Source organism: Herpailurus yagouaroundi, unplaced genomic scaffold (assembly GCF_014898765.1).
Source record: "Herpailurus yagouaroundi ecotype Mexico unplaced genomic scaffold, PumYag 28, whole genome shotgun sequence".
Taxonomy (NCBI): Eukaryota; Metazoa; Chordata; class Mammalia; order Carnivora; family Felidae; genus Herpailurus; species Herpailurus yagouaroundi.
Window position 1 is genome coordinate 95,062,443 of NW_024412376.1, and position 24,408 is coordinate 95,086,850.

Consider the following 24,408-nt stretch of genomic DNA (forward strand, 5'->3'; position numbering starts at 1 on the left):
AGAAGACCTGTAGAGAGGCTCCAACCTCAAGTAAAAGCCCTACAAATTAGGTCAGCTGCCCATCCACTACCCTTCACTACTGAGGCCTTAATGTGCCTCAAGGCCAAGCCAATCCAAATGATGACCGTCTTTCTTGCCATCTTTATTAGTCTAAGTTCCATGAATGTGACAACCATTGGTCTTACCAGTGGGTAGCTCCCTTAACCCCTAAAATACTGTATACTTATGAAGGCATTTATCATTTAATTTAATAAAGACAAAGACAAAGACATACATACCTGTATTTTTAAAAGTGAATCTGCATATAGTAGTTTGATTTTTGACAAAATATTAAAGATAAACGGAAAATGACTGAATATGACAGGATACGGAGTGTCTACTGAAGTGTCCTAAAAATAGAAATGATGAGAATTCTGACAACTCAGAGGACAGAGAAATCTTATACCTTAGCTCACATCCTTAAACCCCTGGTAGTTTGTGGTCTCAGTTCTTACAGCCAAAGCAATCCAAATTGCTGGTCAGCAGTACTTAAATATATAAAATTCTATGAAAATGTTTTGTATATATCAATGAAAGGTATATAAACCTAGTATTATCAACACTCATTTAATTTAGCAATTAATTATAAACTCCAGATGTTTTCCCAAAGAATATATTCTGCTACAACCTGCACTTCTGAAATGCAAGTTAGTTCAGATGCATTTAGTAAACAGGGGAATGATATAATGTGGATAGCTGAGGAGCTCATACAGGATTTCTGCCAGTCTGTGCTAGCAGCACAATTACAGCCTTCAGACAGAAGGAGAAAACCTCAGGTCAGCTGTTGAACTGGCAGCAACAGCTCATTAGCTTTATTTTAAGAAAATAAAAAAGGAGTATTTCTACCTGGAGCAACCGACAAGGCTGCAGCCCTGTCCTGCTGGCTCCTGATGAGGCATGCTGCCCTGTACCTACAGGCAGAGCCCCACTCGCATCTATGTGAGCTCCACATCACCAGTCGTCTACTTAGGAGTGTGGATAGAATCCCACCCTTTTGTCTTGTGCAATTCATACTCTTCTGGCACTCTCCACAAGCTGCCTGCCTGTGGCTGCGCCACATGATTTAAGGTAGCAACCACTTTTCCATTAAGGTTCTACAAAACTGCATTGTTTTTGACGGGTCTGTCTTGCTTTTCCTAGAAGTCCCGTTATTCCTACTGAGCAATTCTGCAGAATACAAGGATATTTGGAAACTCATGCACAATGTTATAGCACAAATACCTATATTAACTCAATGATGGTCAACTTTCCTCCTTTAAACGTGCCATACTTGTGGCACCTGGCTGGCTCAGTCAGTGGAGCCTGTGACTCGATCTGAGGGTTGTGAGTTCGAGTCCCACACTAGGTATAGATCACTTTTAAAAATATTAAATCTTTAAAAAAATAAAAATAAAAGCAAAAAAGAAACATGCCATACTTACCAAGTTGTTCACTCTCCAAGAAGACCTTCTATATGCATCCCCATAAAAATCAAGCCATTGTGTAAGTTCGTTTATTTTGAAAATATTTTCGGGCAGTTGACATTTAGCCTGGTTTACCTTAAATAAAATACAGCCCGTGAGAAAGTTTTATAAATGAAGACAATTTTGCTTGGCTATTAATTAGATTAGCAGAATAAATAAATTACATAGTCTTTCAATGAGCAGAATAAAGTTCTATCCAATTCCTCCACTGACAACGCCCCACATTTTCAGGAACATGAAGAATACCTGTAATAGCAGAAATTGATGATATGATAACTCCTACTTACTTTTAATTCATAGAAATGTTGTAAAGAATTTTAGGTCCAAAGAAAAATACACTGCAGTATGAATCCAAAGTAGTCTTGAGGCCCAATTTTAGGCCATATTCTTCACAGCTTAACAGCATACCATTTACAGATGTTCCCCTCTGGCAAGGCATATGTGGAACATTCCCCTCCTGAACACATAGGGGAATTTTGCAGCCTTCCATCCCTTAAGATGACCACAGTTATTTACTTTGACATGTACATGGGAACCCGGAATAGTGCTAACCATCAGTCAGTGAAGTCACTCATAATGACACTAGATGCTTTCGACATGAGTGACCATCATGTCGAGTGACCTAGTTGGACAGTCCTAGCCTAAATGACTAATTCTCAACAGGTCTTCTAAAAGCCCCTCTTAGCTGTGTAAGCTAAGACCATTCACCTGGAATATTCTTACTGATCCTGGCCCAGACCCCAAATGATCCAAGCCTCCCAGTACCAACACCAAAAGCATTGTGAAGCTGTATCAACCGTGAATACGGTCCTCTGGATCCTGCTGATCTCAGCCTTCCACAGTCAACAGCCTTAACATCCCCAATTCTGGAAAAAGTGACTGCTTTATCCTTGTGGTTTCTTGCAGTCTCCCTTTTGAGGGTGGGGGGAGGGGTAGGTAGTGACAATCTGATGTCACTGTCAGAGTCAAAAGGATAAAACAAGATCCCTTGACGATTTCTTTTGGTGTTCAGTATTTCTCAGCATTTTTTTTTTTAATTTTTTAATGTTTACTTTTGAAAAAGAGAGAGACAGAGCGTGAGCAGGGAAGGGGCAGAGAGAGACACAGATACAGAATCCGAAGCAGGCTCCAGACTCTGAGCTGTCAGTACAGAGCCTGATGCAGGGCTCAAACCCACAAGCTGTGAGATCATGACCTGAGCTGAAGTCGGACACTTAATCAACTGAGCCACCCACATGCCCCAGGATTCTCTTTTTTAAGTGAAAAAAGCTCATTAGAATACATTTTCCCTGAGCTCTTCAGTAAATTTCTCAAGTTTGCAAAACCCAAATTATTTTCTTTTACTAATCTTTCTCTTTTGTATAAAACTTCTAAAGATAGTCAAGGACAGGCACTGCTTTTTAGCAGTGTGGCAGAATTCTTTGTTTAGCAGTATGACAGATTAGCTACCTTGATTCACTGAAAACAACCAGAAATACAGGAGAAAGTGTGAACAAATATTTTTAATTCAACACTAATACTGTAAGTAAATATGAAATAATCACATCAAAAACAAAGTGAAGGTGGCATTTGCCTTGAAAACATTTGCCAGAACTGGTGACCTGAACTTCGGTTTGTAATGGCTGGGGCTTTGGACAGAGGAGACAAAACCCAGACTGTTCAAATTATAGAGCCAATAATAGAACACCACCTCATAAATCTGGGATCCAAAAGGGCTAAACCATCACAGTGAGGGTAAACTAGAAATGAACAGGCTCTTTCCTCCATTCCTACATCAACCCACCCCCACACCTTGACTCAAGCCCATGAAGGGAACTGCAGCTAGTTAAAATGGTGCCAAGCTGTGGAAAAAATATCACCTACAGTATTTGCACTCACAAAAGGACTTTCCTGAAAATTCGCACACTGCATTCACACCATACCTAGAGATCTAAAGAGCTTCAAATCAAGAATTTAATTTAAAGTAGTACCAAACTGCCAAGTGGTTAAGTTGTTTTTAAGTTACTTGAGCAACTCTTTTCACTTCTTTGGGCCCAACTGTATTGATTTATTGAACGGGGATTGGATTAAACCAGGCATCACAGATGTAATGCCTACAGGATCTTGATGGTGTCTTAACAAATGAGGCCTGCTGAGTGTAAGACAGTAAGGTATAGAGGAGACTACCAAATTGCAGAATTCATGTCTCACCTGAAAAAAACAATAACAGTATCAGACCTCTTTTCCTAAATGCTTTAGTTTTCCAAGAGAAACCGAAAGTTTAAATTTAAAAGTTTAAATTTCGATTTCCAAGAGAAACCAAAAGTTTAAATTTAAGTGGTGAAACTAAATGCATTAAAAAAACATGTCAAGGGGTGCCTGGCTGGCACAGTCAGTGGAGTGTGCGACTCTTGATCTTGAGTGTGGGTACAAGCCCTGCACTGGGTATAGAGATTACTTAAAAAAAAAACAAAAGAAAAGAAAAAAAAGAAAGAAAGTAGTACCAAACCAAAGTGCTGTCTCCTGGCAGAAGCAAATCCTCCCTGGAGAAACAGCCCTCAAAGAATTCCAAAAGATAATGTTCCAAGGAACATGAACATGAACACGCACACACGCACACACAGAGTCATAAAACACACAATAACGAAGGCGCTGTAAGGAAGATTCAACAGAAGCAAGAGAGGACAAAGCTGGCCTATAAAGACTTCACATACCAAAGGTATAACTTCTAGAGATTTAATTAAGGAAAAATGGAAGCCTGAAGATAAAGGCAAGATGAAGATACCATAAATAATGACCAAGAATAAAAAGTTTCAAAAAAACAATTCTGCAAGTGAAAAACTTCTGCAAGTGAAAAACACTAATTACTTGAAATAAAAACTCAAAGGGCAGTTTTATTAGCAGGCAAAATTACTGAAAAGAGAATTCATGGGAAGATATGGCTGAAGAAATCATCCAGAATGGGATGCAATCAGAGACAGAAAATAGGACAGAAAGGTTAAGAGACATGGAAGACAGAGTGAGATGGTCTAACATATAAACTGGAATTTCAGTAGGAAGGGAGGAAGTCAACATTTGTTTGGATTTAAAATGGTAACAATTTAAGAACATCCTTGATAGGTTATTTTCAAAAACCCTAAACATTCTATTTAATAGTGATATTCAAATTTTTCCTTTAAAATCACAAACAAGGGGCACCTGGCTGGCTCAGTCAGTGGAGCATGTGACTCTTGATCTTGGGGTTCAAGCCTCACGCTGGATACAGAGATAACTTAAAATACTTAGGGGCACCCGGATGGCTCAGTCATTAAGCGTCCAACTTTGGCTCAGGTCATGATCTTACAGTTCGTGGTTTTGAGCCCCACATTGGGCTCTCTGCTGTCAGTACAGAGCCTGCTTTGGATGCTCTGTCCCCTTTCTTTCTGCTCCTCCTCCCCCACTCATGTGGTCTCTCTCTCTCTCTCCAAAATAAATAAACATATACAAAAAAATTGTTTTAATAAAATACTTAAAAATAAATAAAATCACAAACAAGATAAGGAACCTATTATGACCAACACTTCTATTCAACAGGGACTGTACCAAGGTACACAAAGGCTTAGCCAATGCAACATGGCAAAGGAAAGAAATAAAATATATGTGAATTAGAAAGAAAAAAAAGTATTTTTCTCAAATACATGATTGCATGCACAGGAAATACAAGAGAACCTACAGGTAAATTACTAGATAAGAATGTGAAAATTTATCAAATTTGCTGGATATAAAAAAATATTCAAAAACTAATGCATCCCTACAAACCAACAGATAATATAATTTTTAAAAGATACCATCTATAAAATCTAAAAAAACTAAATATAGTGAAACAGATTTAGCTAAACATATCCCAGACTTTCATAGTAAAATAACACAATTTTTTGAAAGACTTTAAAGACTATCTAATAAGTGGAAAAAACAAACACCATGAAAATTCATAATAGTAAAGAGATCAATTCTCCCCAAAGTGAAATATAGATTCAATGCAACTCCAATCAAATTCCCAGTAAGAGTTCTGTTTGTTTGTTTGCATTGCCTATCAGCAGGGAAAGGACAGGATTTCAGTAAGGGATGCTTGGTAATTATTTTCATATGGAAAATAATAAAATATAAGTTTAACATAAATTTCCAATTGGATCAAACACCAAATTCTGAAAGGCAAAGCCAAAATCAATACTCCCTTTAGACCTGGATATGAGTGGCTTTCTGCTCTGGATCCATGACTTATAGGTCCTTGCCCTGGCCTTCCTCCAGCCAAGCCCTTTCTCAAAAAAGAAAAACTAAGATATGAAGTCTGCAGAGCAAGGGGCCCAGACTACATGCACAGGCCTCTTCCCCTGCGTGGTTTCTCGAGAGTATACTGTATTACAGGTGAGCACAGTAGCAAAACCATAAAGGTTCTGGTGCTCCAAAGGTGGCTAAGGTGCAGCTGTCATGGAGGCAGGGACGGAATGCAGACGTATGGGTTGTGGACATATGGCCACACGTGGGTACATGATACCTCTAGTGTGGAACAAAACCAAGGGAGGAAAAGAAGAGGACATATGGAGGCATCTGCCTTGAACCTCCACCTTTCAGTGAAAAACTCCATAAGGAGTCCAAGATTTCTAAATTTAAATCCTCCCCAGTCATTAGGAAGGTTTATTTATCAAGGTGGGTGGGTAGAGAATATTTTATTTCAGAGTATATTTATTCCAGTTTTTTGGCCAGGTTTCTAACCTTTTAAATATTAGACATAGTTATATGGGACTCTGTTTAACCTCTCCCTTGGGCTCCAACTGTCACTTCTGTTACAAGACTATCTAGAGCAGCTTTCAGGCCAAAATCTTATTGGAACATAGCCTCACCCACTCTTTTTAAATTTTCTTAAATAATTTTTTGACGTTTATTTATCTTTGAGAGAGAGAAAGAGACAAAGAGTAAGCAGGGGAGGGGCAGAGAGAGACAGAGACACAGAATTCGAAGCAGGCTCAAGACTCTGAGCTGTCAGCACAGAGCCTGACACGGGGCTCAAGTCACAAACTGAGATCATGAACTGATCCGAAGTTGGATGCTCAAACTACTGAGCCACCCAGAGGTCACCCACGCATTCATTTTTGTACTGCCTATGGCTGCTTTCATGATGTTACCGCAGAGTGTAATAGTCGTAGCTATAACAGATATGCCTAACAAAGTCTCAAATACTTACTACTCTCTGGTCCTTTCCACAAAGACCTCCTGATTTATGGTAATAATTTAAAAACTTGGAAGAAAAAAAAAGCTTAGAATAAGACACAAAGAGTAAAAACTATAAAAGACTAGATTATCAAATTTATCTGTATTAAAATTAAGAACGTGGTTGGGGTGTCTGGGTGGCTCAGTTGGTTAAGTGTCTGACTCTTGATTTCGGCTCAGGTCATGATCTCTTTTCATGAGAGTGAGCCCCACATTGGGCTCTGTGCTGACAGTGCGTAGCCTGCTTGGGACTCTATCCCTCTCTTTCTCCCCACTGCCCCTCCACATGCACATGCTCTCTCTCTCAAAATAAACAAACATTTAAAAAAAGATTAAGAATGGGGGTTGATAAAAAAAAAGAAAACACCACAAAGTGAAAAGCCAAGCTACAAACTGGGATATGACATTTGCAACACATACAATTGACAAAGGACTGATTTACAACATAAAAAGAACCCCTATAAGCAATTTAAAAAAAGTCAAATACATTTAAACTGAATGAAAGTCACACAGACCTTTGACACAAGAAACAAATATTGCAATTATAAACATGACAACATGCTCTAATGCATTAGAACCAGGGAAATAGAGTTAAAATCATAATTTGATATCATTTAATACTGAAAATATTTTCTAAATTTTAAAACCAGACTTGGAGCAACAGGTACTCTCATCGTGACTTGGAAAGGATTTAAATTAGTCCAACCATTTTGGAAGACAGTTTGTCACTATCAATAAAGAACACATACATATCCTACAACCTATCAATGCCAAAACTAGGTATGGAGTGTACAAACCAAACTTTGACCCATGAATGCCAAGGTATGTGTATGAAAATATATACAGCAGCATCTTTTCTCATAGAAGAAGCACCCCTCCCCCCAAAACTGTGACCATTACATATCTCCCTTAATTCTGGAATGGATAATTATGCTAAGATTCGCGCTATGGACCACAATGTAGGAGTGAAAATGAAATGCATCCATAAATACTAATTGGGATAAATGTACAAAGCAAAATGTTATGTAGTAAGTGTACATTTCACTCAGATACATTTCAAAAATAGCAAAATTAAACAACATAGTCTCTCAAGACATATATGGTACTAAAACCATAAAGGGAATGATTAACCCAAAATCCAGGATTTTGGAGGTACAAATCTCCAGGTGTGGAGGTGTAAGATACACAGACATTTCTAAAGTACCGAAAATGTTTTCTTTTTTAACATGGGCAGCAGTTACACTAACATGTTTTATTACTTCAAATTGCACATACGTAAGTGTATACACTCCTGTATATGCAGGACTTAACTCACAGAAAACAAAATTTTAAACAGTAATATAAATGCCATGTTTCAGGAGTCTGCTTAAGATTCAGGCCAGCTGAAACCAACGGAATTTTTACTGCAAAATAAAAATCTGTCAATGTCTAAGAGAATCCTTACCCTGTACAGCCTTCTCAGCATTTCTAGGAGAGCCTTAACGTGACAGTTGTCCTCAGAGCTTTCAGTCCAGTAATGCAGTTGAGCAGTGATGGCTCCTTTAAACATCTGGACCAGCCTGATGAAAACAGGTTCCTGCAGAGATGCCCAGTACTCCTCTGAGGGACACAAAGGTAAGTACTTTTTAGCATGTTAATTTCTCATGGATTCTTACAGGTAAAAAAGTGGTCAATAGTTTCCCAAACTGATGGAACACTGTTGTATGTATCAGTTACAAAAACTCATTTGTAATACTTTTCAGTAACTACAAGTGCAATGAAATTTTAAGAATTTAACAACCTAGAAAAAACAATCCCTCGAATGTAACAAAACCATGATCTAATTAATTCCTGGGGAAAAAACCCAACAAGATTAGTCATTTTTTTTTTTTTTTTGCCCAGATATAATAGCATGCTGTCTTAAAACCAGGTTTAAGAATTATTCACAATTACACAACTCTTTTCTCACATCAAGTATGAGTTTTTACATCTTTTTTTTTTTTAATGTTTATTTTTGAGAGAGATCACACATGGAGGAGGGGCAGAGACAGAGGGAGACAGATAATCCAAAGCAGGCTCTATGCCGCTAGTGCAAAGCCCAATGCGAGGCTCGATTCCCCAACCATGACATTGTGCCCCGTGTCAGGGCATGCTTGGGATTCTCTCTCTCCCTCTCTCTCTCTCTGCCCCTCCCCACTTGCTCTCTGTCTCAAAAACAGTTTTAAAAAATTAAAAAAAAAAACAACAACCAAAAAAACATCTCTAGGAGCGCCCGGCTGGCTCAATTGGTAGAGTATGTGACTCAATCACAGGGGCAGGAGTTCAAGCCCGTTGTTGGCCCAACAAGCTTATTTTAAGGAAACACACACATACCTCTCAGCATTGTAAAAAAATCCAAGAAACTTAAAACTAGCTTGTTATCACTACTTACCTATGTTTAATAAAACATAAGAATGGACTTCCTTGGGCTGAATGCACTGTTTGTTTCAAAAACCTCATTAAATCTAACCAAGACCCTAGATCTAACAGCCAGTGTACTGGAGATACAGAAAAAGGTAGAAATAATCAGACAAATCTAGATGTGGGGTGTTCAATAGGACAAGTGGCTTAAGACTCAAAACAAAGGCTGTAAAATGCTTTTGGGACAGGTGCAGAAATTTGAATATGACCTAGATATTAAGGAATTATGGCTAATTTTATTAGGTGTGATAACGATGGGGTAAGGTAGGATCTCATGTTCTCAGGAGATGCATGCTGAAATATTATAGGTAAAATGTCATGATGTCTCCAACTTACTTTCAAGTACCTCAGCAAAAATAAAATGTACTCTTCACATAGAGAGAAATATACATGGCAATAAATTAACTGTCGTTGACTCCGAAGTAGAGAATATATGAGTATTCACTGCACTATTCTTTCAACTTGTATGTATGAAATTTTTCATAATGAAAAGTTGGAGACAAAGGACCTCATGCCCAAACCACACACGTACCATTACCAAAACTCTTAAAAGGTACAAAACAATCTATTTTGAATGACTATAATAATTACTACAGCATCTTTACAATATGCTAACAGTATGAACTAAAAACCATGAACATATTTACAAGTATCTAAGCTTGGCTATAACTTTAGCAGGCATGTGTTTCCATGGAAAGGATGGTGAAAGTATTTTCAAACGTGAAATCTTCAGTCTTACCCAGAACCCCTAAAGACTGGTTACTCATGGCACAAACAGCCTCTGCAAACGGAACCACCAGGCTCTCCCAGTTGTTATAATCATGCATCATGGGACATTCAGGAAGAAGGAAGAAAATTTCTAAAGCTTCTTGGTGTGGAGAATGAAACGGAAGATTTTTGAGCAGATTATCCTTGAGACATGTAGTTATCTGCGGTCAAAAAGGATTAGGAAAAAGACACTCAAAACATAGCAGGATGCAACTTGTAATAAAAGAAAATCTAGAACCTGGAGTTTCATTCCAACTAGAGTGATCATTCAGTCCTAAAATCCACATTTACATCCCATCTCACCTAGCCTCCCAGATACCCAAGGTAGGTGATGAGCATTATCCCCACTCTATTGCTATGAAACATGAAGGAGGTCAAGAAGAAATCACGTGTGTAAGAATTACACTAGATCAACAAGGAATACTAGATACACAAGGAATTCAGAACAGGCAGCCCTCCCAATAATAAATACTACATTCTGCCCCCTCATTTTTTTAAGAAAAAGAATGTTTAAGAACACCAAAGAAAAACAAAAATAGAAACCCTAAACAAAAAGCAATAATCCAAACAACAAAGACCAACATGGTTTCCAACTATCTTCTCATATGACTACCTGTCTCATCACGAACTCTCTCCACTACAAACTCTAGTTTCCAGCTCTTCTGACATCCTTACCACTTCCCCAATTCAGAACACAAGTGTTCAGCAAAAATTCAAGTGCAATTCTGAATGTTTATGTGATGTGTATCAGATAAAAGAAATAATTTGTTTCCAAACCCACTCAAAAGCTATGCTAGTATTTATGGAGTACTTATTTGTTAGATGTTATGCTGAGTGACTTACATATGTTAATTACGTCACTTAATCCTTATTTTTTTCTAGAACATACATGATATTATTGACCCTATTTTACAGGCAAGAAATCTGTTATTTGCTCAAGGTCACAGAGCTAAGTGGGAATCTCTTCTGGATCTTTCTGACTCCAAAGCCCAAACTCTTAATCATTCAATTATGATATTAGCTAAATGGTATCTCTAAATGTATAAATTCTTATAATTATCTATTTTTATATCAAAACACTATGCCAGGGGTGCCTGGGTGGCTCATCAGTTGAGCATCCAACCTCGGCTCAGATCAGGATCTCATCATGGTTTGTGAGTTCGAGCCCTGCTTCGGGCTCTTTGCTGACCACAGTGTTCAGAGCCTGGAGCCTGCTTCAGATTCTGTGTCTCCCTCTCTCTGCCCCACCCTGCTCATGCTCTGTCTCTCTCTCTCAAAAATAAACATTACCAAAAAACCCCAAAAAACAAAAAGCAGAGCAAACAAAAAACTCATTAAGCCAGACTCCTACTACATGGTTCAGTACTTAGAGGGCACATACCTATTTTATAAACAATCTTGGTAACACACACCCCTCTTACCTCTTTGCTCATCATCTGTCATATCCTCAAGCCTCACAACCTTCTCCCAACCCTGCAGAACTACTGTTATATTCTCGGGTCAGTTGTATTGTTTCACACACTGGGCCTCAGGGTACACTTCCCTGACTGCCAGGAATGCTATTCCTGAGGTAGGCACCTGGTAAATTTGTACTTACTCTGGGGACCTTGTTTGAGTAGTCTAAGTAGAGGTGAACATCCATGGCCCTAGTGATGACTGAATTCATTCATGTAAAAATATTTATTATACATCTACTAGGTTCTAAGTGAGACATCAGGGAAGACAGTGGAGTGGAAAACACATCCAGCCTTCCCACTAACATCTGCATGTTCGTGTCGTGGGTCCCACTAACCATTTTAAAGACAGGCAGTATGGATCTTTCATTTTCATCAGGAGTCCTCACCACAGTGCCCTACACATAGCAACTATTCAAGTATTTCCTGAATTAATAAATGAATTGCAAAAATCTGTGTATCCATGTCACAGAAATCTCAAAATAGAAAGAAACATTATAGGTCTTATGATCCAACTATCTGGTCTGAAATAATGGAAGACTGCTCTATGATTATGTTGACAGCATATCATACAATATTGTTCTGGCACAATCAAAGGTATAATTAGCTTTAGTGAGGAACTGGCCCAAACTCATCTCTCCACAGATGCAGAAATGGTGCTCTTTCCACTAAATGCTGCAGAGTCCTGATAAAGGTGCATAATTAGGGATCCATTTTCCTCAGACCCCCAATAGGGCTGTGGTTCTGCCAAAGTTAACACAATTAAACTTTCATCTTCCCTTGAAAGAAAAAAGCGTGTGTAAAGAGACCCTGAGGCTCAGATACAGAATGCTGGTTATGGCAGAGTAAGAGAGCATGCAAGGCAGCAGAGAGGAAGGAGGGAAAGATGTCAGGGAGACTGAAAGGGAAAAAGAATCAAAGGTACAAAAACAGAGGCCAAGAGCAAATAAGAGGGAGAGGGGAAGACAGGGAGGGGGAAAGGAAGAGAGAGAAATAGAAGGGAATGGGAGAGAGGGAAAAAGAAAGAGGAAAGGAGAGATAGGGAAGACAGGAAGGAAGAAAGGGAGAGGAAGAAAGAGAGGAGGAGCAGGGGGATAGAAGGGGGAAGACAGAGGGGTCTAGGGAGAGAGAAGTGAAAGAGAGGGCAAGAGAAGGAACCAGAGTGAGACCCAAAAAGAAACAGACTGAGCGAACATAGACAGTACTACCCCTAGATCAACCAGTATAAGGGAACAGAGAAATAAATTAATAAAGGCTGCTTAAGAAAAGCTAAATTTGGGGCGCCTGGGTGGCGCAGTCGGTTAAGCGTCCGACTTCAGCCAGGTCACGATCTCGCGGTCCGTGAGTTCGAGCCCCGCGTCAGGCTCTGGGCTGATGGCTCAGAGCCTGGAGCCTGTTTCCCATTCTGTGTCTCCCTCTCTCTCTGCCCCTCCCCTGTTCATGCTCTGTCTCTCTCTGTCGCAAAAATAAATAAACATTGAAAAAAAAATTAAAAAAAAAAAAGAAAAGCTAAATTAATAAAGGAAACATGTTTGGAGCATCTGCAAGTGGAAAACCTAAAGACTTAATACTGAAACAAAGAAGCGACAATCCCTAAAAGGGTAACAACATTCTAAAACCTATAGAAAAACACAGAGAAAAAGAATCCAGGCAGTCCCTGGTAAGGGGGATGTTCACACCAAAAACAAGTGTTCTCATTTCTATACTTACGTTTAAGACCATTGCAAAGAACACGCTGTTTGTATGGTAGTGTACCAATCTCAACACATCCTTTAATCATCTTCCTTACAGCCAGGAGGTGACAAAACTCCCTCTAGAGAGGATGTGCATCTGTGCATACGTGTGTGTGTGTGTGTGTGTGTGTGTGTGTGTGTGTACAGATGAACCATTCAGACTATTTATAATCTTTGTGACTATGATAGCGAACATTATGCCCCCAGGGGGCCAACTCCTGAATACCATGTGAGTTTCATCTCATCTTACTATGCTACAGGCTCTCAGAGACTCTCAAAACAAGGTATTTTTTTCTGAAATTTTGAGTTCTTATAAAAAATGATTTAGTGTAGTTTCTTTTCCTAAATAACAATCTAAGGAATACTACCGTGTTAGCAATCCAGTCCTTCTGAGTTAACTCCTTAAAAGCATTTCTTGCTTTATTTAAGTCCAAGTGAACAGGCATCGTTTCTGCAGCAATTCTGTAGAAGAAAAAAATCAATGGATAAGTAAGTGAAGCAGCACTCTTCACAATAAAATATTTTATCAGGTTATTAATTCAGATGAAAAGTTTCTTCTGAACCTTTTTTCATTTCAATAAAATTAGTATTTCCCTCAGCTTTACAATAAATGTAATTTGGCTAAATACAAATACAATTGAAAATGCAGTTGACAACTTATGATTATTTCTAAAACGCCAAAAAAATCAAGACCGAATTAACTATATATATATGTATGTATACTATCCAAGTTTAACTCAGATATTGTCTTACCTTAAATATTTACTTAAAAAAAAGTTAAACGTTTTTCCCATTTCTGAAAAAAATGACCATTTCTCCCAGTTACATGAACTGAAAGTTGGGTTTAAAAAAATTTACTTCAGAGCAGTAAATTCTTAATGTTGCCACAGAAAATTACTAATGAAATGTTTAAGTATCTTAACTTGTGAATTACATTTATTAACTAAATATGCTCAGTGTCTTGGACATAGACACATTCTTTATAAAATAATACATGTATTTGCTGTCTGAAAATCAATAACATTTTTCAGATAAATATTATATAAATATTTAGGGAAAGATGTGCGAAGTCATTCTTTCATAATATTCAAAAATTCAAAGAAAACTTACGGTCTTGCAGTAAGGTAATGGCTAAATAAATTAAGGTTATGTCCTTCCCATGGAATACCATCACAATCATGTTTAAGAAAAATATTGAATAACATGAACTTACTAATAAATAGACAATGGACAAATATATTAAATATAAAGAAATATACTGTCATAGGCTCTAAGTCTGAAGTTCTTTCTTGGCCACCAAGAGAGCGGGATGCAGGATTAAAGCAAGAGATGACTAATGTCTGGGAAAAGACAAGAGCCCCAAATAAGGGTCCTTGCCCTGTATTTATTAAGATCAGAAGGCTTACAAATGTGATGGACATGCACAAAGAGACAATGAATCTGTGAACATTAACTCACGGGCATGAGGCAAAGGGAGTTTTGAAGATACATGGTGTTTGGGGTTTGGGTCAATATAAAACAAAATCCTGGCGCCAGGCAGATGAGCAGATGTTAACGGCAGACAAAAGGTGCCATGTCTGTTTATCTTAGCTAGCCTAGGGGATAAGACAAATAGGGCAAATAACCTCAGGGTTAACAAGGCACCTTTTTTTTTTTTTTTTTTTTTTTGCGCTAATCAGCTCCACTCTGGGCAGCGTCACCCACAGTGCAATGGTCTATAGCCCTATTTACCTGTTTACTTAACTTGGTCCTTTCCTCCTATGAAAGCAGCTTTCTGCTATAGTACTAAATTGGTGGGCACTGTTGCCCTGAATGCCTAATTTTGCTTACCTCATATACATTTGTATTGGGGGCCTTTGCACCCCTCTCTATTCTGGGTGCCTTTGCACCCCCTGCTCTATGCTGGGGTTCTCACCCCCTGCTCTATCCTGGGGTTCTAATCTTGTTTACCCAAACTCAGGTGTGAGCATACTATGGCTTTGTACTTCTTTATGCCTTGTTAACCCATTGGTGTAAGCCCAGGGGATTCCTAAGCTTATTACCCACAATATACAGGAGCACCTAGGTGGCTCAGTTGGTTAAGTATCTGACTCTTGGTCTCGGCTTAGGTCATGATCCCACAATTTGAGTTCGAGCCCCACATCAGGCTATGTGTTGACAGCACGGAGCCTGTTTGAGATTCTGTCTCCCTGGCTCTCTGCCCCTCCCTTGCTTGCGATTTCTCTCAACAACAAAAAAAATAATATATAAACAACATAATCACATTTTTAGTAAAAGAATAAATTTGCACAGAAAAAAGATATATAAACAAATGCTGTTCCTTTTAAGTGGATTATGGGTGATTTTCATTTTTTTCTTTTTTTTTTAAAAGATTTTATTTTTAAATAATCTCTACACCAAACTTTAGGCTTGAACTCACAACCTGAGATCAAAAGTCACATGCTCTATTGACTGAATCAGCCAGGCACCCCAATTTTCATTTGTTTCAGTCACAGGTCTTTATTTTTGACATTTTCTACAGTGTTCATATATATGCTTTTGTTAAAAAAAGTAATTTTTAGGGGTGTCCAGGTGGCTCAATTAGTTAAACGTCCAACTCTTCATCTCCTCAGGTCTTGATCTCAGGGTTGTGAGTTCAGTGCACTGGGCTCCATGCTGGGCATGAAGCCTACTTTAAAAAGAAAAAGTAATTTTTAAAAAGAGATAAAAACACCAAACTAATTATTTTACCCTCAAGCCATTTTCTTTATAATCTTTCATTTTTTTTTTGATTGGAACAAAACTGACATATAACATATTAGTTCCAGGTGCATACAACATAACACATCGATCTATGTATATATTGTGAAATAATTACCACGTTGAGTCTAGTTAACATCCAACAGCACTTATAGTTAAGATTTTTTTTTTTTTTCTTATAAGAACTTTTAAGATCTACTCTCTCAGCAACTTTCAAGTATACAATATGGTATTAACTACAGTCATGATGCTGGACACACTATTTTTAACAGAATCTTAAACATATATATATGTATATATATATTATATTACCTTTCCCTTGAAAAACTTCCAGTCAGACAAGCAGGAGAAGAAAATATCTCTCTGATTTCCCTGTATTAGAAATAAGATGGTGGTTAAAACAAATTATAGTGTATGCCTCCTTAAGCATGAGATATGATAAATAAAACATCTCATAACAGTCTTTGAAACTTCTCTGTCTTGGATTTGTTTGCGTACGCTTTGCCTTGGGCATCTACAAGTCTCTTCCATTCTTCCAATCTTAAAATTTCAGTGGCAAAGATGAGTAATAAAAAGATAATGTACTCACTGAAGCCATAGGGAAAGATGAAATGGATTACCTAGGGGATTTCCTTGAATAAATAAAATATTCCCATCCCACTCAGCTTTCCAAGCCCTATTTATTTTTGTTCCACTTAAGTAGAAAAAAAAAATTACCAGATATTAAATGGAAGGATGGAGGTGGGGGGAAACACCCAAGTTGCATCTTGGAAGCAACAGCACAAGTTTTTTGTTTTGTAATTATTGAAGTATAGTTGACATATAATGTATCAGTTTCAGGTGTATAACACAGTGACTTGGCAATTCCATACATTGCTCGGTGCTTACCACAGTAAGCGGAGTCACCAGCAGCGTACTTGGTCATCTATGCCCATTATGATGAAACTATTTCATACAACTACTTTTCAGAATTAGGAAACCATTACCTAAACGTAAAAATATCTCTAAAAGGAAAGGTTTATAAAAATAAGTATAATCTTTACAGATGGAAGGAGCTGCACTGTTTTGATCAAGACTGCCCACACTGTTCAGCTGTGAATAGAAGTCCACCAACAAGTGGTTCTAAAGTCAAACAGGGTTGAGAAATTATATAGACAAACTGTATTTCCTGCTCAGAAGAGTCACAATATATGCAAACATATCAAAGGTACAAAGACTTGCAATAAAGAAAGCTGCCCCCATGGAGCTTACAGGTTAGTTGTGATGTCCAATTTTATGTGTCAACCTGGCTAGGCCACGGAACCCAAATATCTGGTCAAACACCAATCTAGATGTTGCTGTGAAGGTATTTTTTATATTTTTAAAAAATGTTTATTTTTTATTTTTGAGAGAGATAGAGCATGAGCAGGGCAGGGGCAGGGAGAGAGAGGGAGACACAGAATCTGCAACAGGCTCCAGGCTCTGAGCTGCCAGCACAGAGCCCAACACAGGGCTCAAACTCATTAACAGAGAGATCATGACCTACGCTGAAGTCAGACTCTTAACCAACTGAGCCACCCAGGCACCCTGTGAAGGTATTTTTGAGAGGAGATTAACATTTAAATCAATAGACTTTGAGTAAAGGAGATCACCCTCCATACTGAGGGTGTGCCTCACCCATTCATTGAAGGCCTTAAGAGAAAAAGGTTCCCAGACATAGAGAATTCTGCTTCCAGAATGCCTTAGGATTCAAGCTGCAATATTAACCCTTCTCTGGGTCTCCAGCCTGCTGGCTTGCATTATTATTTTGCACTTTCAGTTCCTACAATCACATAAGCCAACTCCTTAAAAATAAGTCTCTGTCTCATGGGGTGTCTCGGTGACTCAGTTAAGCATCTGACTGTTGATTTCGGCTCAGGTCATGGTATCATAGGTTCATGGGATTGAGCCCCGTGAGCTCTGCAGAGTCTGCTTGGGATTCTCTCTCTCTGCCCCTCCACTACTCACACACTTTCTCTCTCTCAAAATAAATAAAAGAAACATTTAAAAAATAAATAAGTCTGTCTCTACACACACACACACACACACACACACACACACACACACACACACCCTATGTATCGGTCCTGTTTCTCTGAAGACCATAAAACCTCACATCTCTGTATTGTTTAGAACCAGTCAGGGGGAAACACGACTTTAGAGAACTAAATGAGCAGAAAGACACATGATTTGTACTTTTTTGTATTCTGCCACTGTTTAGTCCCCACATCAGCAATCCATCTCTTTACAGTTCCTTCGTTCAATGTAGGAATTTTCCTCCTCAGATTAACATAGGAATTCTGTAAACAAACAAGTAAAACACAGCAATTTAGACACAACAGAAACAGGTATCCACCTTTTAGGCACATTCTAAGGATACAGGGTAATACTGATTTTTAAATATGGCTTAACATAGCTCCAGGAAATCATAAAGTGAGATTCTAACCAAGACGTAACATCATTTGGCTGGTTGCCAACATCTTGTCCAAGGGGCTTAACTCTGAAGTAAACTTCTGAGTGCTCCAACACGCAGCACTTTGTAAGGTATAACTGGATTAAAATGAGCATCATACAGCCTCAAGGGGAGGCTGAAAGGACTGTGTGTAGAAAGGAGGAACTCGGATTGCCTCAGCAACATAGGGTGGGGAGGTTATGAGCTCACTATTCATAGGCCTATGAACCTCTGGTCTTTTTCAGTACTGGCTGGGAATTTCATTTTAGAATGTCAACCTGTCGCACTCCATCTCACTCTCCCTCTCTCTCTCTCAAAATAAACATAGTAATGATAAAAAAAAAAGGGGGGGGCACCTGGGTGGCTCAGTCGGTTGAGCGTCCGACTTCAACTCAGGTCATGATCTCACACTCATGGGTTCAAGCTCCGCATGGGGCTCTGTGTGGACAGCTCAGAGCCTGGAGACTTGCTTCGGATTCTGTGTCTCCCTCTCTCTCTGCCCCTCCCACCCCCCCCTTCAAAATAAATAAACATAATAATAAAAAAAAATTTCAGAATGTCAACCTGTTAGCTTGCTAGGATACTGACCAAATGCCATTGGCAGGGCAAAGGAAAGATCTAAGGAAATCTGATTTGACATTTACCAGAGACAAATCTGCTGATTTCTGGGAGTCAATACTTATGTAGTTTAGACAGTAAAGGATCAATAATGTTTATTTTCCAAAAGTCAGACTAGGAACTAGATGATTTTGGAATTCACCACACTTGGTAAAACCCTTTGTTTTGCTTTAAAAACCAAGTTATAGAACATTTAGATATCCACTTTTACCTTTTTTCCCATCCAGAGCAAAATGCTTTGATTCCCTCCAGCAATCATTATTAACTCCTTTTCTGAGGCACGGCTTTCTAAAAGGGAGACACAGAAAGTAAGTACAGAAAGTAAGAGTGCAGAAAGTCATTGGCACAAACATACACACTCTATTTAAATCATTTCAGATTCTTCTTAAACTTAGTTCTTTTATCTTTTTGATTTTTTTTAACGTTTTTATTTATTTTTGAGACAGAGACAGACAGAGCATGAATGGGGGAGGGGCAGAGAGAGAAGGAGACACAGAATCGGAAGCAGGCTCCAGGCTCTGAGCCATCAGCCCAGAGCCCGACGCAGGGCTCGAACTCACGGACTGTGAGATCGTGACCTGAGCCGAAGTCGGATGCTTAACCGACTGAGCCACCCAGGCACCCCTCTTTTATTTTTGATAGAAAAAGACTCAACACATTTCCCATCCATGAAGCAGTAATATACATTTTCTTCAGAGTAAAGTCTAGCTGGCAAACAAAGGTGACCTGCAAGGTTGACAGGTGACCATCAGCTTTGACATCCATATTTAATGAAAATGCTTAGGTATAAAATACAGTCAAACCACTATTTGGTTAACTGAGTCCTGTTTTAATTTAGCTCTCATTACTAAAAACCATATTCTACAACTCCAGATATAACCAAGAACTATTAAAGAATGTAAATAAGTACTTCAAAAGTCTAAATGGTTGTAAAAATCAAGTACATGAACTGCTTAAGGAAATAACCCTACTATTCATTTTCCCAAAGAACTTATGAGAATACTGGTACTTTAGGTCACCACTAAGGTTTCAGAAGCAAATAAGCATTCCTGAGGCACTTCTATGGTAGAAGGTTTCAGAGCTCTGTGGCTTAAGCCACCATTCAAATCTGGCCAAACCGCTGACAGGCCTTGAGAACTGGCTAACCCTTTGCCCTCCAAGTCTCTGTACCTCCAGTAAAATGAGACTGAGAGCACAAATCTCCCAGAACTGTTGGATGGGTGACATAACACAAGTAAGGGGTAAGCAGTCAGAGTGCCTGGCATAAATCAGCTGCTCATCATTCTCAGGGCTTGACGGGATTGAGAGTCAGTGTTACCAGGTAAGAAAACCAATCACTGTGAAATTAATAGGTCTGCTGCAAATGAGAATCGGAGGCTGCAGAGATCTCTGAATCCATATAACCTATTTCATGTTCTATCATTTTACATTAATCTTAATCTGAAGGGATAAGACTTAATCTGAAGACTAATGGTTATTTTGACTTAATTATACTGAATATTTTAACCTGTTTACAAGTAAAAACATGAAACCAATGTTTAGAGAAGCTCCCTTCATAGCTATACATTTCTTTCCTTGCTACATTACATACTTAGAAAAAATCAATTTCTCGACAAAGGTATTTATAAAGTGTCAAATTCTGTGCTCCTAACAAAATTTACCAAATGTGAGTTCTTCATTTGATGGCAATTTCATGGGAAGTGGTATCAGCTGATTATGTGTTCCACCGTTTCCCAGTTGTCCTTCTTTTCCAGAACCAAAAGAAAAGACCTTCCCCAAATCAGAAACATAGGCAAGTGTGTGCTGCCTATTAAATAAAAAATACATATGGTCAATTATCAGTCACCTACAATGAAGAGATTACACAGCAACACAGTAAACTGCTGAAATTAGGCTACCCAGTGAGTGAAACTAGTTAATCAACTCTCATCAGATGAAATTAGCCATCTGGAAACTAAGATAGCATCGATGTGTGGCTAAAATGATTTTGGAATCCCGAACGATTCCAAGGCCATGATTGCTGTGCTTTGGCAAATGATGTTCCCTTTGTCAGGAACAAGAAGCACCCCTTGCTTTCTACTCCTTTTTCATGCCTTGGCTTGAGAGAAGCCACCTCTTGACTCCCTCCTCTCCCCATCCTAGAAGATGGAATTAGGTGATCCTTTCTGAGCTCCCTATTTCCCAAAGATCTTTACCACAATGATACTAATCTGCTCCATGGTCCTTTCCACTCTAGAATGTGTAAGTAAAGAATTTGGCCTTTGTCCTCAGTTCCTGGGAGGAAATCTCTAAGCCATAAGAATTTCCCAGGTAATAGAAGTATCTTTGTTATTCATAGCAGGATCCTGAGATCACACCTAAGAGTTTACCCAGCAGGTGGCTCTTAGAGGACCCCTCTGACTGCATGGAAGCCTAACCTGCTTGGAAGGAGAGGCTGGAAGTTGAGTTCAACCCTGTAAGTAATGATTCAATCAACCACGACTAAGCAATGAAACCCCAATAACAACTCTGGACTTGGGTGAACTTCCCTGGTCAGCAAAACTCTACACCTTGTCATGTATCGGGCTGGGAGGAGGTAATATCATTCCGTCTATGGCTCCAAGGGAAGTGGACAGAGGAAGCTCATTTGAACTCCCCCTAGACTCTGTCCTATACATCACTTCCTTTGGTTCTAATTTGTATCCGCTTCTTATAATAAATATAAATGAGTTTAACAACATTCAGTTCTGAGAGTGTTTCCAGTGAATTCTGTGTTAGTAGAACTGCTCTGGTTTTTATTAAGGTATCTCTAACGTGACAACTCCTCTTGAAACACATGCTACTTAAATGTGTGTTATGAAAAATCCAGAGTGGTGATAATGTTCCCTTGGTTAACGCAGACAGATTGAATGCAGAGAATCATATCATCCCAATAATCTGGTCTACTTTAATATCCATTTATGTAATTTTACTCCAGGATCACAAAAGAATTAGGTATATACATTGAAAATACATACACCAGTTTTTTACAGAAAAGGTTTTGGTAAATAAACAAATGAACCCAACATTCAGATAGAACCTGAATTTGCTTATGTTTAATGAGAAAAAATTGCCCCAAAGAAGAGTAAGTGCATCTGGATGAAAATATTTAACTTTACCACAACCCCAAATCAAGACATAATTAAGTAAACAAAAGAGCCTGAGCAAGTTTTTCTACTTTTGCTCAAAAAGAAAAAAAAAAAAAAGCTGTGAAAATCAAACTTGTTAGAATATTCCACTCAAACCAACTGACTTTGTCCTATCCTCAATGACCACTCTCAAAGAATTATAGTAACTCAGGATATTGTTGGTCCCCGAGGAGTTAAAAGAACAATGAACAATCCTTTGTGATTCACATTTATTTTTCCCCCAAATAAAGTAACTTATTTTTTTTTTTAGGTGAAAGTACATTTGAACAGTTACAATGATATTGCACTAAAGGGGCAACAAAAAGTGAATACATGTTCTCATTAAAAAAAAAAATTGGGGCACCTATGTGGCTCAGTCCGTTATGCATCCACCTCTTGAGAACCTGCTTGGGATTCTCTCTCTCTCTGCCCCTCTGCTGTATGCAGTCTCTCTCAAAATAAATAAATAATCTTACAAAAATCAACGAAAATAAATACACATACTAAAATAAAGATTATTTTTATCTAATAATGTAAATTAAGCATCTTTACCCATTTGAAAATGTTTTTTTAATTTTTTATTTTAACATTTATTCATTTTTAAGAGACGGAGAGAGAAACAAGTTGGGGAGGGCAGAGAGAGAGGGAGACACAGAATCTGAAGCAGGCTCTAGGCTCTGAGCTGTCAGCACAGAGCCTGACACGGGGCTTGGACCCACTAAACATGAGATCATGATCTGAGCTGAAGTCAGATACTTAACCGACTGAGCCACCCAGGTGCCCCTGAAAATGTTTAATACTTTTATTTCAAATAAAAAAGCTGATGGAAATTTTATCAAACTACCTACCTAAATTTATCATATTGATTTTATCAAATTTCGCAGACATTTTACAACTTACCTTCCACATGCTAACTGGGTTACTCTATTCCCAGCAAGCTCAGTCACCAAACGGGGTCTTAACTCGTTTTGTGTTGAATTGTGACCAAGTTGCCCATGTTTTCCAGCACCAAAAGTAAATACCAGCCCATCCTAAGGAAAGGAAACTTCTTATCAGATTCTAGAGAAATACAACACAGAAGTAATATTCACAGATGCTTTTGCATCCGTGAATAATTCATAGAAGGACTGTTAAAGCAAAGCTCCCAAATTATCAGGAGGACAATCCTGTATGTGGAAAGTGACCCCTCTTCCCAGGGAAACACTAAGTACCCCCACCTAGGTGTTCTAGTGCTTCCCCCACTACAAGGCTCTTCCGTGGAAGAAATAAGGATACACACACCTTTGTGAGCAGGGCAGTGTGAGAGCTACCACAAGCAAGAAATTCAACTTTCTGATTGTCCAGTGCTTCAATAAGGGAAGGAAAATCTTTACCTATGCAGGGAAAAGAACAGTTGAAGTGATCAAAAGAAAATGCTGACTTGGACACTGGAGTTCCATGTTGCTAGTGATACCTGGACTATCTCTCAGCTGGCAGTAACAATTCCCAGCACCTTCTAAGAAGAAAGGCCTCTATGTTGGTATATTATTTAGGCCTAAAAATGGGGGTGAGGCAGTGGTCAAAGGGCCACGCATGGGAGAACTCACCTGTGAAAGTGTCAAGCCACTTCCCAGAGCCCACTCTTCTCCTTTGAACCTAACTTGATTAACTTTAATTGTAGCATATCTGGGATTTCCAATTCAAATCTAAAAGTACCCTTTCAATGAACATAAAGGTTCTTTCTTCCTTTTAAATTCTCTACTAGTGTCCTTGCCTCACACCACCTCTTCTTTCTTTCACGATTTCCTTATCATGGTACTTTGAGATTGAGTAAAAACAGTTTAACTGCTCTTTATCCCTTTCCATCCTTTGAATAGTTTCCTAACATTGACTTATGGTTTCTCCTGAGTAATTAACATTGGACCATGTTGGGGAAAGATGCAGTGTGTGGTCAGTAACCCAGGGGATATGATGTGTATTACCACGGCTAGTAACACGGCAGTTTGACACACCTGAAAACCCCAACAAGAGTATTTTGGATCATCAGTTTGACATCTGCTTTGTGGAAGTAGTTCAAGGATGAGAATTACGTTTTTTCCGTATCTGTGTATACAGATATAATACCTTACGGAATAAGATTAGAATATGTGAGTTTAGGTAAATCTTTAATATCCTTTTGTCCTAACATGGATATAATTATATTAACATACATTTAGGTGCATAGGCACATCAGAGGTCATTTCATCCAAATGCGTCACTTTACAGAGAAAGAAAATAACACCTACAAAAAAGTTAAGGGACTTAGCAAGGTCCTGCTATTCATTAACTGCGAAG

The 24,408-nt window shown here is 38.6% G+C and overlaps 1 protein-coding gene across 1 annotated transcript in view; it reads right to left on the reverse strand.

Annotated features, from left to right (window-relative positions):
- HERC5 (HECT and RLD domain containing E3 ubiquitin protein ligase 5) overlaps positions 1–24,408 on the reverse strand; it is a 46,764-nt gene that overhangs the window by 14,210 nt on the left and 8,146 nt on the right. The window contains exons 5-15 of the mRNA XM_040478537.1: positions 23,377–23,468; positions 22,996–23,126; positions 20,611–20,756; positions 19,161–19,237; positions 18,076–18,179; positions 16,174–16,233; positions 13,491–13,584; positions 9,907–10,096; positions 8,173–8,327; positions 1,461–1,577; positions 279–389 (exon numbers count right to left, since the gene is read on the reverse strand). Of these exons, the coding sequence (XP_040334471.1) occupies positions 279–389; positions 1,461–1,577; positions 8,173–8,327; positions 9,907–10,096; positions 13,491–13,584; positions 16,174–16,233; positions 18,076–18,179; positions 19,161–19,237; positions 20,611–20,756; positions 22,996–23,126; positions 23,377–23,468 (1,277 nt within the window). The remainder of the gene's footprint in view (positions 1–278; positions 390–1,460; positions 1,578–8,172; positions 8,328–9,906; positions 10,097–13,490; positions 13,585–16,173; positions 16,234–18,075; positions 18,180–19,160; positions 19,238–20,610; positions 20,757–22,995; positions 23,127–23,376; positions 23,469–24,408) is intronic.